The sequence below is a fragment of the Coptis chinensis genome, chromosome 1 (assembly GCF_015680905.1).
Source record: "Coptis chinensis isolate HL-2020 chromosome 1, ASM1568090v1, whole genome shotgun sequence".
Classification (NCBI taxonomy): Eukaryota; Viridiplantae; Streptophyta; class Magnoliopsida; order Ranunculales; family Ranunculaceae; genus Coptis; species Coptis chinensis.
Window position 1 is genome coordinate 14,906,412 of NC_141456.1, and position 16,844 is coordinate 14,923,255.

At 36.3% G+C, this 16,844-nt stretch overlaps 4 protein-coding genes across 4 annotated transcripts; 1 reads left to right on the forward strand and 3 right to left on the reverse strand.

The window, feature by feature from the left end:
- Positions 1–292: 292 nt before the first annotated feature.
- LOC147522405 (ribulose-phosphate 3-epimerase, chloroplastic-like) lies at positions 293–5,563 on the reverse strand. Its single transcript, XM_086593246.1, has 10 exons — positions 5,234–5,563; positions 5,042–5,156; positions 4,812–4,952; positions 4,604–4,717; positions 3,934–4,012; positions 2,598–2,707; positions 2,381–2,437; positions 1,629–1,698; positions 1,361–1,468; positions 293–523 (listed from the first exon to the last, which is right to left on the reverse strand). The coding sequence occupies exons 1-9, from the start codon at positions 5,353–5,355 to the stop codon at positions 1,419–1,421; spliced, it is 858 nt and encodes a 285-aa protein (XP_086449372.1). The 5' UTR covers positions 5,356–5,563; the 3' UTR covers positions 293–523; positions 1,361–1,418.
- Positions 5,564–8,963: 3,400 nt separating this feature from the next.
- On the reverse strand, positions 8,964–12,274 carry LOC147522406 (uncharacterized). The gene is made up of 3 exons (XM_086593272.1): positions 11,902–12,274; positions 11,627–11,700; positions 8,964–9,456 (listed from the first exon to the last, which is right to left on the reverse strand). Exons 1-3 carry the CDS (start codon positions 12,100–12,102, stop codon positions 9,339–9,341), a joined length of 393 nt encoding a protein of 130 aa, XP_086449398.1. The 5' UTR covers positions 12,103–12,274; the 3' UTR covers positions 8,964–9,338.
- Positions 12,234–14,481, forward strand: LOC147522407 (galactoside 2-alpha-L-fucosyltransferase-like). Its single transcript, XM_086593265.1, has 2 exons — positions 12,234–12,553; positions 12,853–14,481. The coding sequence occupies exons 1-2, from the start codon at positions 12,331–12,333 to the stop codon at positions 14,304–14,306; spliced, it is 1,677 nt and encodes a 558-aa protein (XP_086449391.1). The 5' UTR covers positions 12,234–12,330; the 3' UTR covers positions 14,307–14,481.
- A 427-nt stretch (positions 14,482–14,908) lies between these two features.
- LOC147522408 (FKBP-like peptidyl-prolyl cis-trans isomerase family protein) lies at positions 14,909–16,786 on the reverse strand. The gene is made up of 4 exons (XM_086593267.1): positions 16,198–16,786; positions 15,989–16,098; positions 15,660–15,802; positions 14,909–15,202 (listed from the first exon to the last, which is right to left on the reverse strand). The coding sequence occupies exons 1-4, from the start codon at positions 16,343–16,345 to the stop codon at positions 15,160–15,162; spliced, it is 444 nt and encodes a 147-aa protein (XP_086449393.1). The 5' UTR covers positions 16,346–16,786; the 3' UTR covers positions 14,909–15,159.
- Between the last annotated feature and the right edge of the window lie 58 nt (positions 16,787–16,844).

A 16,844-nucleotide genomic window follows, 5' to 3' on the forward strand; every position in this document is an offset into this window, starting at 1 on the left:
GTGTTCTCGAGAGAGCTGCTCACAGGTCGGTCTTGGAGGTCAATGTCCTGAGTTCGTTTATGCTCCACGCGTGCATGATAACTTTATGAGAATATCACTCCCCTACACAATTGACTATGTATTTCCTCTTTTTTCCAATTTGACTTTTGACAAAAATATTGGTTTTAAAAATTAAAAATAGCAAATTTCTCTCATTGCCTTCAAACAATAATCTTCTGGGTTAGCAACACTCGTGGTTAAAAAGTAGGATGGGATGGTGTAACGTAACCAACGAAAACATAATGAGAATAGCTTAGTTCAAGACTTCATGTATATAGAACTGTCAAAAAGATATGCGTCATAAACTGATTCCATATTACAAAAGATCTACATTGCTTGCATAACGTTAAGTAGTGCTTACACAGAATTCCAACCTTTTTCTCATTTTTATTTTGCCAACCACAAACCCAGAAAAGTAACGGTACATCTGAATCCTTCCAGAGCTGGCTATGTGCTGTCTTTATAAACTATGTGCAATTATCATCTGCAAACATAAAATAAAATAAAACAAAACAAAAAAACAAGCAAATTGTTGAAATAATCATTCAAATGTAATCAACGTGCTTGTACAACTTAATTGAACACAATAGACCTATCATCTGCAAACACAAAATTTAAAAAAAAAAAAAAAAAAAAAAAAACAAGCAAATTGTTGAAATAATCATTCAAATGGAATCAACGTGCTTGTACAACTTAATTGAACACAATAGACCTAAACTGGAGATTATATATATATGACACCTGAAGCCAGCATAGACAACTTCTAATGCGAAATGTCTATGCCGGCATGAAAAAAAAAATCAATAACTATTCTCCATTGCTATTTCAGAAGAATAAGTTATATTTCACTAAACTCTGACAAAGTAAAATATTCGCGGTATAAGACCTTAAATTGGTTCGAAGTATCTCCATCCATCCTATTCTCAATCTCCCATATTTCGGAGAAGGTTATGCTATGGTGATTTCTAAGTAAAAAATCTTTCCATCTCCAGCATGTGAAACCTGAGCACAGCATCCATTCGGATGGTTTAGAGTTTGGGCAAAGAAACATAATTTGCTTAGTTGATTCCGAACATTTTGTTATTTTAACCTTTGTTGCCTCCCAATAAAGCCATATGCCACAACCATTGTATATTGATAACATTACATTTAAGGTATCACAGTTCATAATTCCTAAGCTGGTGGTGTTTTTGAAGAATGAAATACAATTGTGAAAAGATGTGACCATATACAAAACATAAGAAAAGGAAATTAGTGTATCAATAAATGAATCGCACATTTAAATTAAATAATGCAATGAAATAATAGATAGTAAGCATACATTGAACAAAGAATGCAGTAAACACTTTGGTATCTGCTCTGCTGCAGTGGTTCATATTTTACACTGCTACTGCTACAGGCTTCTTGCTAGTTTTGATGCCCTTTATAGCTGCAAAGCAACAGAGTTTAATTAAATAAAAAAACTGGGTAATTTTACGCATGTCATGCAAAGTATGAAGTACGATAAGAATAAAAGATAAAAAGTTATACATATAGCAGAAAAGAATGAATGATACAACAAAAGTTAGAAAAGAACAATAAAGTCATGCCTTCAGCATAATCTTTTGCTCCAAAGACAGCTGAACCTGCAACCAAGGCATTGGCTCCAGCCTCAATGACCTGCAAGTAAAGATTGAGGTAAGAAACACGCATGATCATACAATTATACAAATATACAAGAGCAAAAGAAATATACTACAATGACTATTTTATATTGATAAGACTAACCATTTTAAAAATACTAATAACAATAATTAACAAGAAATTTTAAAAATATAGAATGTTCCTTCCACAGCTCGTCGATATCAATATTACCATTATAACCACATCAGTGACTAGAATTAGTTCATTGCAGGTAGTCGGTGAGACTCGACACTGAGAATTTCGGAAATTTTCTGGAAGAAATTAATTGAGTACCTTAGAGGGCTGGATAGATTTGGTAAAACCCTTGGGTGTAGATAGTGACTACAAGGTTAATGTCATTTCTCTTAGCATTTCTCAACCATTTAAGTTCAGTATTAGGTTCAAAATTTAAGCGATGCTTCCTTTCCCCTTAGCAAGTAATATAATAATTTAAGGATTTAGATCCTTGGGCAGTTAGGAAGCACTTCTCAAACAAGCATGCCCATGCATAACTTGTTGCTGTGCTCTGATGTGTGTGTGTGTGCCTGTTAGAGTGTGCATGTTTATCACATCACTGCATCAGCCAGGCCCTCATCATAGTCCAACATCCTTGTGTCACATAAGATGATCAATAGTTACATGTATACTAGTCAATACATAGATAGCAAAATGAGTGTACCTTGTATGCATTCTTAGGGCCAACTCCACCATCCACTTCGATCCATGGGTTCACCCCCTGTACACCCAAAGTTCCGGACTATCAGGAGTGTGAAGACCTCCGTTTTAACTTTGTATTAACCTGGAACAGAAACCGTGTGTGTGTGTGTGTGTGTGTGCGTGCGTGCGTGTGTGTGTGTGTGTGTGTGTGCGTGTGTGTATAATGCTTATGTCATTACCTTCTCAACGCACATTCTTCTCAAGTCGGAGATTTTCTTTACTTGGCTTTCAATAAAGCTCTGCCCACCAAATCCAGGGTTAACAGACATAATCAAGACCAAATCAACACCTGTTCGAATGCAAACAAAATTCATAGTCAGTTTTTTTCATCATCAATAGAACCCAAGCATTATAAAGTTTTCAGTAAAATTAGGGAAAGATTGAATATATATACCTATACAGCCCGGCTCCTAAAAGGACCTTAAATAAGGACCAAATCTAAAACAACCCACAACTTCACCTACAAAATTATTTAAAACCTAATCTTTTGTGCATATGATCTACTAACCATAAAGAACATCTCTACAAAAATTCAACTCGTTTGATATCTTTTATGGTTAAACGAGTTGAATTTTTGTAGAGATGTTCTTTATGGTTAGTAGATCATATGCACAAAAGATTAGGTTTTAAATCATTTTGTAAGTGAAGTTGTGGGTTGTTTTAGATTTGGTCCTTATTTAAGGTCCTTTTAAGAGCCCGGCTATATATATATATATGGGGAGGGATAGAGCCACATTGTAAACGAATCCAGGCAAAATTGTGGACTTAAAAGTTGAATTAAAGGCTGAATTTTTGTATATATATATATATATATATATATAGCTTTTCAGGAGGAAACTTATCCTTGTAGGACTATCATTGAGTGTGCCTTAGTTTTCATCGATAATTACATTCGGAGTGAAAATAAAAATGTAATTTTTCTATAGATAATTAGATTACCGACAATGAAGGTCATATACATATAGCTGTCTCATGAGTAAAAAACCCATGCCAAATTTTACTTTGATCTACATTATAACGAGTCAATAATTTACTTGATTTACTATCTTACAAGATCCTAGTAATGTTTTTTACTACATTACCACAATAGGATTCATCCACGGCCACAATTCATATCACTGATTTGAGTTTTGTTCTTCCATTTATCGTATCCGAAGTTGTCACCTATTAAACTCAATATCATCTGTAAACATTTTCTAGAAACCAATTCACAGTCGGTGAGTCAATATTTAGACAATAACATAGAAACCTTGAATGCTAGATCAGCGCGATCTCTCACGTGAAAACTATAATACCTCCCAACGTGAATCTTGGAGCAGGAAAATGTTGTTCTCCTTCATTATTTTCTTTTTAAAGGATTGACCATTTTCATTCTCCATACATTCGATATGATATGTTTGTAAGGCCAGAGTAAGTGAAAAAGAGAACTAGGATTAATCTGTTATTACGGCAGAAGAACTAAGATCATATATAAAAATCTTGCAAGCTTTAACAATGCAATAATATAAGCCTTACAATCAAGTACATATTCTATGGTGGTTAGCGGTGTGCCAGGGTTTAGAACTACTCCAGCTTTAGCTCCCAGACTTTTTATCTGAAGCATAAGAAACAAATACAGGTTTTGAGAAAGAATTTTTGTATGTAACACTAATACATCAGATTGAGAAAGAAAAAGAAAAAGGAAATAAACCGGGAAGTGTCTATTGAGACCCTAAGATCCTAATGTATGGGTTGGGACCATGGACAAAGAACACTTAAACTACATCAGATTTAGTAACATGTAGGAGATGCGCAGTTGTGAACGTTATGAAATGCTCCACTTAAAAAAGAACGAAACAGAAAGTAGCACACATATGTGGTGGGAGATACTATGCAATGTACACTGGTTGATGCTCCTCTTCCCCAGATAAGCATGGCAGGCACTGGTATATTGGAGCTTGCAGACCCCTTACTCATCTATTACTCTATTAGGCACTTCAACAACAATTCCTTCCTTCATGTGAGAAGGCAACACCAATATCTCCTAAAACTATGTTGCACCACAATGAACATCAATGGTGTCTTTGGTGCCACGGAATGTCAATTGTGCTGTCTGGTATTTTGGTCAGTCAACATGGCTACTAGGCTTCCAGTAGAATAATATATGAATTAATGAATAATCAAGAGTTTTACAGTCAAATCATACTTGATTAATTGTCCGGTGCAAATGGATGGTGGAAGCCTGCTCGCAATGAACACTGACAATATCTGCTCCAGCCTTGATAAAATCTGGTACTCGCTGATCAGGTTCCACAATCATCTAAAGCATTTGTTTATTTTCTCCATTAGCAAACAATATCAATCAGATCCATAAATTTCTTATCTAGAAATAAGTGGTATAGATAGAACATTACCAAATGCACGTCCAATGGAAGATCTGTCACTGGACGCAATGCATCAACCACTAGAGGTCCTATTGTAATGTTTGGCACAAAACGTCCATCCATAACATCAACATGTATCCAGTCACATCCTGCCAACTCCACAGCTTTTACCTATATAAAATGAAAAATAGTATTTTGAAAACTAAATTCATATGCTACAACGAATAAGAGCTATAATGTAACTTTAATAATAGTCCAACCTGCTCGCCCAACTTGGCGAAATTAGCTGAGAGAATTGAAGGAGAAACTATAATGTCACTCTTTGAGAAGTTATCAACACGAGACGATGCCTTCACTTCCATCCTACACTTCCTCCTGCCATTTTAAACAATAATAACGTTGTGCACAACAGAATCAAATACCCATTTGTTAAAACAGTATAAAAAGTGTACCTGGATGAAAGGTGTGGAGAGAGAGATAGGTTTTGAGGCTTGAGATTATTTGAGCCGAAGCCATTTATTTGGGAATGAAGAGAAGTTGTTGAACATAAGGAAGCTGCTGTTGAACAAGACATGGAACTGGAATTGGAATGGAGAAGATAGTTTGTTTATTTGTTTGAGTTGTAATAAGAATGAGTTTATGAACAACGTTTGTTTATCTACAACGTTTGGTTCTCGGACTCTCTTATTTTGGAAAAACAAATATAATTTGAAATGTTAATTTCACTTACCTCATTTGGTTGCTCGATAAAAAACGAATAACCATTTTTTAAATATATGGGTAACAAAGTAATTAATCAATTCGCCATACAAATTGCTTCTGTGTATTGACAAAAACTTTATTTTCTTTTTCTATAAATAATAAAATTTTATTATATTTTTCTTTTCTTTCGATAGAATAAATAATAATCTTGATAAGAAAGTTGTAGTTATATTTTTTTCTATCTCATTGAGTTCGCCTCATCTCTCACCACATTCATTTAAAACTTGATATGGTTTATGTAAAATAACATGTTGCAAGGTATATCATAATATTAGTCGCGCTAAAAAACTACTCCGGCTACTTGCACTAACGAGCTATCCCAATTGGGATTTTAACAAGACTGCCATAGTTACCAATAATATGTAACTTAACTAGAACTTTTGCAAGGTGAACTTTTTTGTAGAATAGATTGAGAGAAGCATTTGAAAAGTTCCCTTCAACATGTGAGAAACGTTGATTGTGTTGGTATGACGGCACTTAGACAGGATAGGAGTTTTATTTATTTAATTAATTATTTATATACATGTAATAGTGTAAATGGGTAAACCGTTTTATCCTTATTTAAATTTACAAACTCTAAAAATAAAATCTATACAAATGATGTCACTAAAATTTGGAATATGGGTAATAAGGTAATATAATCTTTCTCTAGAAAAGTGTGGTTATAATTTTTTTTTTTTTTTTGTAAGGGCACGTGCACGCACACAGAGACTAGTTGTAAGCCCTAGTAGGCCTTTTTAATTTAATTGGGCTTTAAGTCTGTCTTTTTTTTCTTTTTATTTTGGACCCTCTAAACCGTCCAGTCCCGCCTGGCCAATTAATCACCCGCCTGGGTCCTAATCGGACCACCAATTTATAAAACGATTACATACAAAAACAGTTCCGCCATGCACCACCTAGCGCGCCTAGACCAGTTTTTAGAACACTGGTTATTAGAAAAGTTTATTTTAGGAGTTATTATGATTATGAAATCTGAACAGAACATATATATGTCATCTCATTCACCCAAAAACAGTCTGGTCCGTAACACTCCCTATGAAGCCCAAAAGCAAACTCTGAACGAATTTAACCACCATCCACAAGACATATATCCTACACTCATACTGACTTAAGTTGGTAACCCAGTCGATGAGGCAAGGTCTTCCGAGCATAAGAAAACATGGGTGCTATAAGACATGGGAGTTAGGATGAGATTTGTAACGCCCCAAAACCCAAACATTACAAACCTATGACACGAAATTAGCCAGTCTCATTTGTATTTTCAACATTTTATAAACATAAATCCTGTCGTAACCTAAAATTCAAAGCAATATATTTATCATTGATCAGTCTAGCTACTTAACCGTCTCCACCAATGCCAGAGCAGTTTAAGTGACTGGTTTACAAAAATAAAATCACTACAACATTGAGAATTAGTACGCAAATACCAGATCATCCAAACACCTCGTACAAAGTCATTACCGAAAACACAAGTTAAATATATATACGTCTGAATCCCATCGCTATCAAAAGATTTACATCCTTAACAAAAAAAATACTTACTATAAAACTTTCTAAAAAAAACAAAAAAGGTTGAGTTAATACCCATAGACCTTAGTTACATTTTAGTGCTTTCAACCAACAAACTCCTGTGAAACTTGTAAAGGCATAATAATATCTACCAACATATAACATCTACCAACTAATCTTTAAAAAATTAGAACAAGGATAGAAATGAGGAAATTAACACACAACACAGGTAAAACAAATTTATGCATTACTCATGATGTCATTAGTAAATAAAAGTAATCTATTGCGTACTTGCTTATCAAGATAAGCAACGGAACTGATCATCACAATAAAAATAATTCCTCGTAAAGGACTAATGTCTCTAAAGATCGAGATACTCAGAAAGTCATGATAAGTTCTTCGCCATATACTCGATGAGTTTGACCTTCATGTGCTAAATGGGTTCAACTTATTCACAAGCATTGACTGCCATGCATGCTAACATCATGGGTTCCACATGGTCACATGCATCAATTATCATTCTAACACCATGAGTTCAACGTTGGTCACGCCACTTTCATCAAAGTGGGTTCAACATAACATCATTCGAGCCACCAGGGTTCACTATGATGACTTTATCCACATCCAAATGACCATCCACAAATGAGAGTGCTACGTCTCCTCAATTATGTATATATATTAACCAACGTTATCACGAAATCAAACAATGATCAAATATCTACAAAGACAACCAATATTTCTGATCATAAAGTGGTTGTGCCAAGTGGCTGCCTACGAACCTTTCAAGGGATCAAACCATACGTAGTTCTTTCATTGAAGCTCGACGGTTCAATGCTAGAACTCAACAGTTCAATATTACTAGCTTTCCACGTTCACAAATTGGGATAAGAGCTCTTCGCCATACGCTCGATGGCATCGACTTCCATTCTTGACAGTGGGTTCTACTTTGGTACCCTTACCGCACTAGTAAGGCATGGGTTCAACATTGTCGATAGTGCCACTCTCGTCAAAGTGGGTTCAACAAATACATTCCACTTGAGCGACATGGTTTCTACATGAAGGCCTAACTCCACTCAATTAATTGATACACATACACGCAACTAAACAGTATAGATATCACACCATGCAAAGTTAAGAATAAAGCTCCGCACAAGTTAATGGCTAACATGAACATCTCTCTCATGTAGCATATTATCGGGTGGTACATGTAAAACTAATTTTCCACCAATTCAAAATGAAGAACATACAGACCATGTGCTCACTTCGCCACCTTGCTTTCGTTTACAAGGAATTTCCGCGGCAGCAACATACCAAATAGTCGAAACAAAGAACAATATAAATCTTCTTATAATATATGTACATGTTACAAACGAAATTCAAGTGCAAGGGATATATCCTGACACAAATCACAGCACACGCATATATATTATTTCTACTCAAACCAATTTCAAACTCCACCAATTCTTAAGAAAATTGAAAGTAGAAATTTACTTGTCTTAAGCCAAAGCAACACTTACAAGCAAGCACCCAACCTTTTTCTTTAATCACCGACTTTGAGTTCTTCAATTTCATGTCATAGAAATCCCTAGCTCTCTTTGATTTTGGGTTAAAATGAGAGAAAACCCGCAGGGGCGAGAGAGAGAGAGAAAGACATAGCGAACCTCCGAGAGGGAGCCCCCCGAGACTTCTCTCCTGTCTTCTATTTTCAGCCCACAAACCCCTTAAGCCCAAGGCCCAACAATATGGGATTTTACAGGATGCCCAATCTCCCAGTAACACATTGAAACTTGCGAAAAATTTAAGCAGAATGCAGCCAAAAATCTTGGACGTCAAAACCTAGCTTTGGGTCTTAGAAACATTTTGAAAAACACACAAGAATGATATGAAGACATGATTATATGTGAGCCATAATGATCCAAAAAACATTCAAAGCCTATCATAAACCAAACATGTTTGTTCTTGCAATGATGGACTACAAGATCAAACTATGAGGGAAAAGATGAGAAATTGACGCAAATATGGTCTTCGTCAGCTGCATTTACCGTAACAGAGAACAAATGAATAAAGCTTACTCATCCCTTCGCTACTGGCGACATACCATACTTGACAGCCTTTTTTAATCAAAGCTCAATATTGACATCAAGTATAAGCTAAAACTTTGATAGAACAAACACAGTTATTGATGATAGGATCTCTTGAACTTAAAATCTTCGCCCAAATTAGTAGTATGTCTTACAGAAGTTGATATTTTCACCAGTTGATGATGGCATCATTGGTGTTCACCTGTTATTCCTCTGTCCCCACTGCAGCAATGTAGCAGCTTAACTCTTCTGCGCATTCACCTGTTATTCCCCTGTCCCCACTGCAGCAGTAGAAATGTGGCAGCTTAACTCGTCCGCAACTCCTGCAACAAGCAAGGTAAAGTAAGCAAACACAGGATCCCTTCAACAACACATATACAACTGAATACTTGATCTAACGGATTGGGCTAGATCCACACCAATGGAAAGGGTTAGTACAGATTGCAAATGAGTTTCACTTATGCTGTCAGACAAACCTAAGAGAATCCATTAACATGACTTTTGATGTTGCAGTGTAACACCAACAAACTAATGACAAGCACCACTAACGTCACTGAGGAGGTGGGTCTATAGAATTTTTGGAAGTTCTCATTTAGCAAGTATATAGCACAAGCAGAGAGACACACTTTAAAACATTTCCCTAAATCTACCCAATGTCACCACGCAGCAACCAGGCTCATACAAGAGGAAGGGATTTAGAACATTTAAAAGCATCATGTACAGCACAGAAAAATATCACCCAAGTAAAAGAACATAAGATTTTACAAATTATGATGCAAGACGGCCTTCCCTTAGCTTATAATTGATCAACATAGCATAGAAAACCTTTTCAACATGTTGCAAGCTCCTCCAAGCTTCTGGAAATGTTAGACCAATTTGATGGATTTTTGGCTTCAGTATCACAAGTAAAGATGACAAAAAAAAGTCCAACTTTATCCATATTTTCCTAGTATGTATAAAACATAATAACTCGTACTGGAAAGAAGAAGAAAACTATTTGGCAGCTCTTACATGGTTCACCAGAAAACATTTCAATGTTGTAACTCAATAGATATAGGAAAGAATCTCAGAGAACACAAGAGGTGAAACCTTGCAATTGGCAGTTGGAGTATAGAAATGAAGAATCGGCTGATCAAATTAATTGATCAAAGCTCAGATGCCATGGAAGAGTTTGAAAAGATTATTCAACAAGATGGAATAAAAAAGCAAAAGTCCTACTTGGTATTGATAGGTAAACACTCCAGGCCTCCATGTAAATGTGTGTTTACATCATAGGTGTTTGTCTTCACAGATTTTAATGTAAAGTAACAAAGATGCAGACAAGAAATTGTAAAGTCGGTTCACATTGTGCTACAATACAAGGAATAGAAGTATTCATAACTTATGCACTTGATCTGTAAGTAACATGGTAAAAGATTTTGCAGGGTTAACGCATAAAGTGGTTTCACATCGTATATTTATAGTGGTAAAATCATATTATTGCTAATGAATAAGAAAGTTTGGAGAGAAGAGAGGGAAAAGAGAATAGGGCTTAATTAATTTCAGCCTTCTCTCACACTTTTTATATAGGAAAATAGTTGGTTTACAATATGGAAGACATCAAAAAATTACAGGGCGTGGGGGCTAACAATAGTCTTGCATAAATCATGCTCATGCTTAATGGTTACATGGATCGGATTAAGAGATATTGGTCTTTACTTGAGTATAACACCAAATGTTTGTTCTAATATCAAAAGTTCTACTTTTCTATGTGCTAATCCTGTTATTCATGCCAGATGATGGGCGTCCTGAAAACCTTGCTTCATCCGTGCTCATTCCATCTCATCAACAACCTCTAGATGTCTTCATATTAAAGTCTTCCTGATGAACAACTTTATTTCACTCGTTCCAATTCAGCAAGCAGGGCATGGTCTCTCCAAGGCAAATTACCTCTATTGTTTGTGGAGTGGGAGGGTTAGGGGCTATAAAAGCATATTAGCATCAGATGCGTAAGACTACGATGTAAACTGCTCTACGCTCATGTGCAAATATTAAGAATTGCGCTCCCGTTATCTAGAAGGCCAGCCTACAAAATCTCTCACCAAATTACTTACAGATCAAGTGCAAAAATTAGGATTTGTGTTCCTTGTGATCTAACACAAAGTCAAAAACTAAGATATAGGAAACGACTTTATGCTCTCGTGACTGTATCTTTGTCACTTTAAATTAAATTTGTCAAAACAAACACCTAGATACATAAGAAAAACTCATTTGTGGGAAGAAGTTGAACCTCTCAATACCTCCCAATACCAAGTACAATTTGTGTGTTTAGTTTGTTTCATCTTGTTAATCACAAAAGTTTTCAAGAGACAATAGCTCTTTTATTTGTAAACCATGAATCGAAAATCATATCCCTGTTAAAGGTATGTAAAAACAAACAATTATGGTCCTTGTTTCCCAAGATCCACAAATCAGATCCCTGTTAAAGGTATGTAACTTTGACAAATATCTTACCTGCATCGCATTATAAGTGGAATAGGTTTCAAAGCCCTCGGTCCATTTCTTATGCCTCTCTTGTGTTTAGAGACCTGCAAGTTGGACAAATTTTCTTAGTCATTCCAAGAGACTGAAATGAAAACTCTTGATGCCTTTAACAAGGTAACTATAGCTTTCATACCAAACAATGTGTATCTATAACACTTGGCACATATTATTGATCAAACATAAAGCAGTAAAAGATGAATAATTATGCAAAGGAAGCAACTTTTTTTACTCAAAAACAAGATAACCTTTCTTTTAGGAACAGCCATGAGTTCCATAGACCCAATATTACTACCAAACTCAAATTCTTTATCATTCTCAGGCAATGCAAATATATTCCCATGACTCATCATTGAAGTACCCAATGGTGCAGGAACAGCAGTAGCCACATGATTCCATCTTCCAGACATGCACAAGCCGTTCACTAATTTTTTCAGTCTAAATGCCATCTTTTGCAACGAGATTGAGAATCAATTGAGACAGGAGTGAGAAACGAGATCAACCCTGAACCCTTTTGGCACGGTTAAAAAAACAACTCCCGATATATTATGATACTTTGAAAATATTCCGACATTTGAAATTCCACTTCTGACACATTCAATCATTTACAGCTCCAGCCTCAAAACTTGATTCTCCATCTTTCCAAAAATGGTTAACACCCAAATGAAGAATTAAAAATGGATATGATGAGAATAAGGAATAGTTCAAAGCAGCAAACAGATCCAGAAAATGAGAGTGTGTCTAGACTAGTAGAGAGGAAAACTGGACTAAACACAATGAAAACAATGGGAATATTAGTTGCTTGTTTAATGATTTTGCCTGTTTTTGTTACTATCTCAGTTATTTATAAAGGCTCATCATTGGATCAGTACAACGATGCTAGAGTTATTCATGCTAAAGGTACTTTATTTGTGTCATTTGGTTACTGTTTTGTTTATTACTTCATGTTAGGAATGTATATTTCAAGTCATGTTTTCAAATTTATTTACTAGTATGCAGATCTCTCAAGTCCGATGTAGTAAGCCGGTTCACTGAACCCTAATGATAGCAGTATGTCACTCAGTAATTGCAATTGCACACACTCTCACCTGTCACCTGTCACCTGATGAAATTTTCCGCCAAGTTTTCTCATTTGATGCTAATCTCGTCTTATGTGGTATATATAAAGTGTGTTAAGTTGCCTATTTTGTTTCGCTTAGGTTCAGAAGATGCTACATCTAAACCTGTTGACGAGCATAAGGATAAACTGCTTGATGGCCTTCTCACTACGGGATTTGAGGAACGGTCTTGTTTAAGCAGATATCAGTCTGTCTTGTATCGCAGAGCTTCACCTCACAAACCTTCCTCTCATCTTAAAACCATGTTGCGAAAGTATGAAGATCTCCATAGACGGTGTGGTCCTTACACTGAATCCTACAACAAAACTGTTAAGAAGCTCAAGTCAGGGCACCACATTACATCAACAGATTGTAATTACGTTGTGTGGATATCATATAGTGGCTTAGGCAACAGGATACTAACTCTGGCTTCAGCATTTCTCTATGCTCTCCTAACAGACCGAGTCTTACTTGTTGACCGTGGAAAAGACATAGATGATCTATTCTGTGAACCATTTCCGGAGAAATCCTGGTTGCTACCCCTAGACTTTCCTCTTAACCAATTCAATAACTTTGATCAAAAATCTCCTCAGTGTTATGGGAACATGCTGAAAAAAAATCACATAAACAATTCGATGGACTCGCTACCACCTTATTTATATCTTCATCTTGCCCATGATTATGACGATCATGATAAGCTGTTCTTCTGTGATCAAGATCAATCTCTTTTCAGAAAAATTCCTTGGTTGATCATGAAAACAGATACCTATTTCATTCCATCGCTCTTCTTGATCTCATCTTTTGACCAAGAACTTAGTAAGCTCTTTCCTTCAAGAGAAACGGTTTTCCACCACTTGGGTAGATATCTTTTCCACCCTTCAAATGCAGTGTGGGGTTTGATTACCAGATACTATGAAGTTTACTTGGCCAATGCAGATGCGAGGTTAGGAATCCAGATCAGAGTATTTGACACTCGTCCTGGCCCATTTCAATATGTGTTTGATCAGATTGTTGCCTGCTTTCTGAAGGAGAATCTTCTGCCAGAAGTTAGCGTTCAAGAACCAATTGTCACTCCCTCTGGAAATCGTAAGTCTAAAGCTGTTTTGATGACATCCTTAAGCTCAGGTTACTTTGAGATGGTTAGGAACATGTATTGGGAAAACCCCACTGTGACTGGTGAGGTGATTGGGGTGTACCAACCAAGTAATGAAGAGTACCAGCAAACTGAGAAGAAGACGCACAACAGGAAAGCATGGGCAGAAATGTATCTCCTGAGCTTGACTGATAGTTTGATCACAAGCTCATGGTCAACCTTTGGCTATGTGGCTCAGGGTCTTGGAGGGTTGAAACCATGGATTCTGTACAAACCCGAGAACAGTACTGCCCCAGATCCTCCTTGCAGCCGTGCTATGTCAATGGAGCCTTGTTTCCATGCACCTCCGTTTTATGATTGTAAGGCAAAAACTGGGATCGACACTGGTGCAATTGTTCCTCATGTAAGGCATTGTGAAGATATGAGCTGGGGTCTTAAACTGGTGGATCGTGACGAGTTGTAGACGTGATTTTTATAATCATTTTTTGTCATTTTTCTTTGATTATTAGTTAGCTGTAGTAGAAAATAGATATTTAAAAGATTTTGTTGTACATACTCTATAAATTGGTGGAAGCTCCATTCCATTTGCTCAGATGTTTCTAAAATTTAATGAGAAAATGCAATCCAACACTTTGGCACGCTTCTGATTTTTTAATTTCTTAAGAAATGTAGATCTCAAAACTGGTAAATCCGAATTTTCATCAAATATAACCGAATTCCCATTTTAAAGAATAATATGATGACCTCAAGTAAATCAAGTCTCGACTCTTGAGCTCTGACCTTGTGAAATGAATTCAAAGCATAAGTGCACAACAGGATTGTTCCGACTTCCGCCCAGTGTATGTTTCTGAACGTGTTGCATATTAAGAGGGAGATAGACCCAAGTTCTACCAACTAGGACTATTTTCGGAATAGATTCGCAAATCTTTTGCATTCAACCGAACATGCAGTTAAGGACTGCATGTAAACTCTGAACTTCCTTAGAAAACAAGAAGTTGCTGCAAATGGGTCTTTAAAGATCTCTACTGGCGCGTTAATACATACTTTCGGTTATTCACTAGTGTATTTTAGCAACTTGAGATTTCTTTCACAATTACTTAACCAGATAAGACATCACAGAAAGACCTCCAGACCATATACTATAAGGAAAATCCTTATGTCACTACTCACTATGAACCCATATCATGTTCACTTGTAGGAGGACGAGATAAAAAGGTTTAAAATAAAACTAAATTTCGTCTCTGTAGCACACTAGCACCACCCCTTCTTTAATTTCCCACGTTCACTTATGCGCGAAATCCATATTGCTGGTCCTTTCAGTTCTTCCTCCCTTCAGACAATATTATATGGTACCCATGCCTACATAAATTCACATCATTGCAAAGGCATTAGCAGGTTGAGCTAAAAATTAAAATGCATTCACCAAGTAAACTTTGCATAACTATGCAGTGAAACATGCATCTACCAAAACCTATTCTGAATTCCTTTACATCACATTTATTGGCTATTGTATATTAGCAGTCTTGTGGACACTATGAATAATTGGCTCTGAAACAATTTTCAGTAGCATTAGCCACGCCATCAATCCACGCTGTTGTTTCTATTTCTAGCTAGAGGTAGAAGAAGATTGATAGAACCAGTCTTCATTTGAAAGTCCATTTTTTAAGATAAACTCCATTTGAGTGCATGGGATGACCTTCTTTTAAGATTCATTGCTACTGGAAAATGGTGGTATCGAATGACAGAACAGGTCTAACAATGACTCTTTAACTCTAAATTTACAAAAGACCAGGCTTCATCTACAATAGATACGTACGTTGATTTGAATGGTGCACTGGTAGCTCCAATAATAGTACTGAAAGCAACATCTTGAAAAGGACCTGCCATCTTTCCCCGAGGAAACCATCCAAGATCCCCACCCTTCTTTCCTGAGGGACATTCTGAATATTCTGATGCTAGCTGAAAATACAAAACAAAGTAAAAAGCCCAGTGTTTATTTTAAACAATTTGCCCACTCGTTTCTGATTGTTTACACAATTCAACAGATCAAAACTCATCATCACAAATCGAATCACCTAAGGCTTGCTATTTTAGACATTTAGTAGAATTGAAATGATTATCTTAGGGTTTACACATTAATTTCACCTTTGCAAATTCAGCAGGAGGAACCTTGTCTCCGTTGTTTAGCCAACCATCCTGTAGCTTCTTGTATGCTTCATTGATCTTTCCTTGTTTCTCACATAAGATATGCCTTGCTGTAAAAAAATTATTATTAGCATCATGAGTTCATGACAGTATGGTTACTACTGATTATAAATAATATAATAAAACGAAATACAAAACAGAAAAATGACCTTTGACATATGTGCAGGTGCCGAGCCCATCAGCAGCTTTGCCACCACCTTTACCTTTTCCCTTACCAGAAGTCTCCTCAGTACCCGCAGCTTGTTTTCCCTTACCCTTACCTCCTCCTGCCTCTTTTGACTTTCCATCCTTCCCCATCTTATTAATTTCTTATCCTCCAAACGCGATAATGAAAACAACTTGTTTAGCCTTGTGTGGAGATTAGATAAATGGGCTTCGTAAGGACCATGGGTATTTCTTTTTTTTAATAATATTAAAACTTCGGATCTTCTGTCACCACGATCCCAATGATCTGCTGGTAGTGTGGTAAACTATTGGCTAGTTTGGTTATGGGATCAAATCGTGCTAAAACACTAAAACCACCAAAAATAAGCAAAAAACAACCCAAAAACAAATGAGGTATTCTAAAATACCTCTATGTGGCTTCCATATCAAGAGGTCATCATAGTTACTGCTATAGTTTAAGTTGACATGATTTGTGCTGCAATGAGATCCTTTCATAGGCGAACCTTTTTCGTTATTGAAATTGACAAGTCTTAAATTGTGCAACTCTTTGGTCACTTCGACTCAAACTTCTCCATTCGTATGCTGTCTCCGAAGGAGTTATATAGCTTTTGATGGCTTTTGATGAAATAGG

Excerpts from the sequence above, each read along its gene's own strand:
- LOC147522405 (XM_086593246.1), bottom strand. The coding sequence starts at position 5,355 with ATGTCTTGTTCAACAGCAGCTTCCTTATGTTCAACAACTTCTCTTCAT. Across the intron at positions 2,438-2,597 it reads GAAGAATGTGCGTTGAGAAG|GGGGTGAACCCATGGATCGA; the intron begins GTAATGACATAA and ends TTGGGTGTACAG. Across the intron at positions 1,699-2,380 it reads GCCCTAAGAATGCATACAAG|GTCATTGAGGCTGGAGCCAA; the intron begins GTACACTCATTT and ends CTTTACTTGCAG.
- LOC147522406 (XM_086593272.1), bottom strand. The coding sequence starts at position 12,102 with ATGGCATTTAGACTGAAAAAATTAGTGAACGGCTTGTGCATGTCTGGA. Across the intron at positions 11,701-11,901 it reads TGGCTGTTCCTAAAAGAAAG|GTCTCTAAACACAAGAGAGG; the intron begins GTTATCTTGTTT and ends TCCAACTTGCAG. Across the intron at positions 9,457-11,626 it reads CCACTTATAATGCGATGCAG|GAGTTGCGGACGAGTTAAGC; the intron begins GTAAGATATTTG and ends TGCTTGTTGCAG.
- LOC147522407 (XM_086593265.1), top strand. The coding sequence starts at position 12,331 with ATGGATATGATGAGAATAAGGAATAGTTCAAAGCAGCAAACAGATCCA. Across the intron at positions 12,554-12,852 it reads TAGAGTTATTCATGCTAAAG|GTTCAGAAGATGCTACATCT; the intron begins GTACTTTATTTG and ends TGTTTCGCTTAG.
- LOC147522408 (XM_086593267.1), bottom strand. The coding sequence starts at position 16,345 with ATGGGGAAGGATGGAAAGTCAAAAGAGGCAGGAGGAGGTAAGGGTAAG. Across the intron at positions 16,099-16,197 it reads CACCTGCACATATGTCAAAG|CAAGGCATATCTTATGTGAG; the intron begins GTCATTTTTCTG and ends ATTTTTTTACAG. Across the intron at positions 15,203-15,659 it reads AGTGCACCATTCAAATCAAC|GCATGGGTACCATATAATAT; the intron begins GTACGTATCTAT and ends GAATTTATGTAG.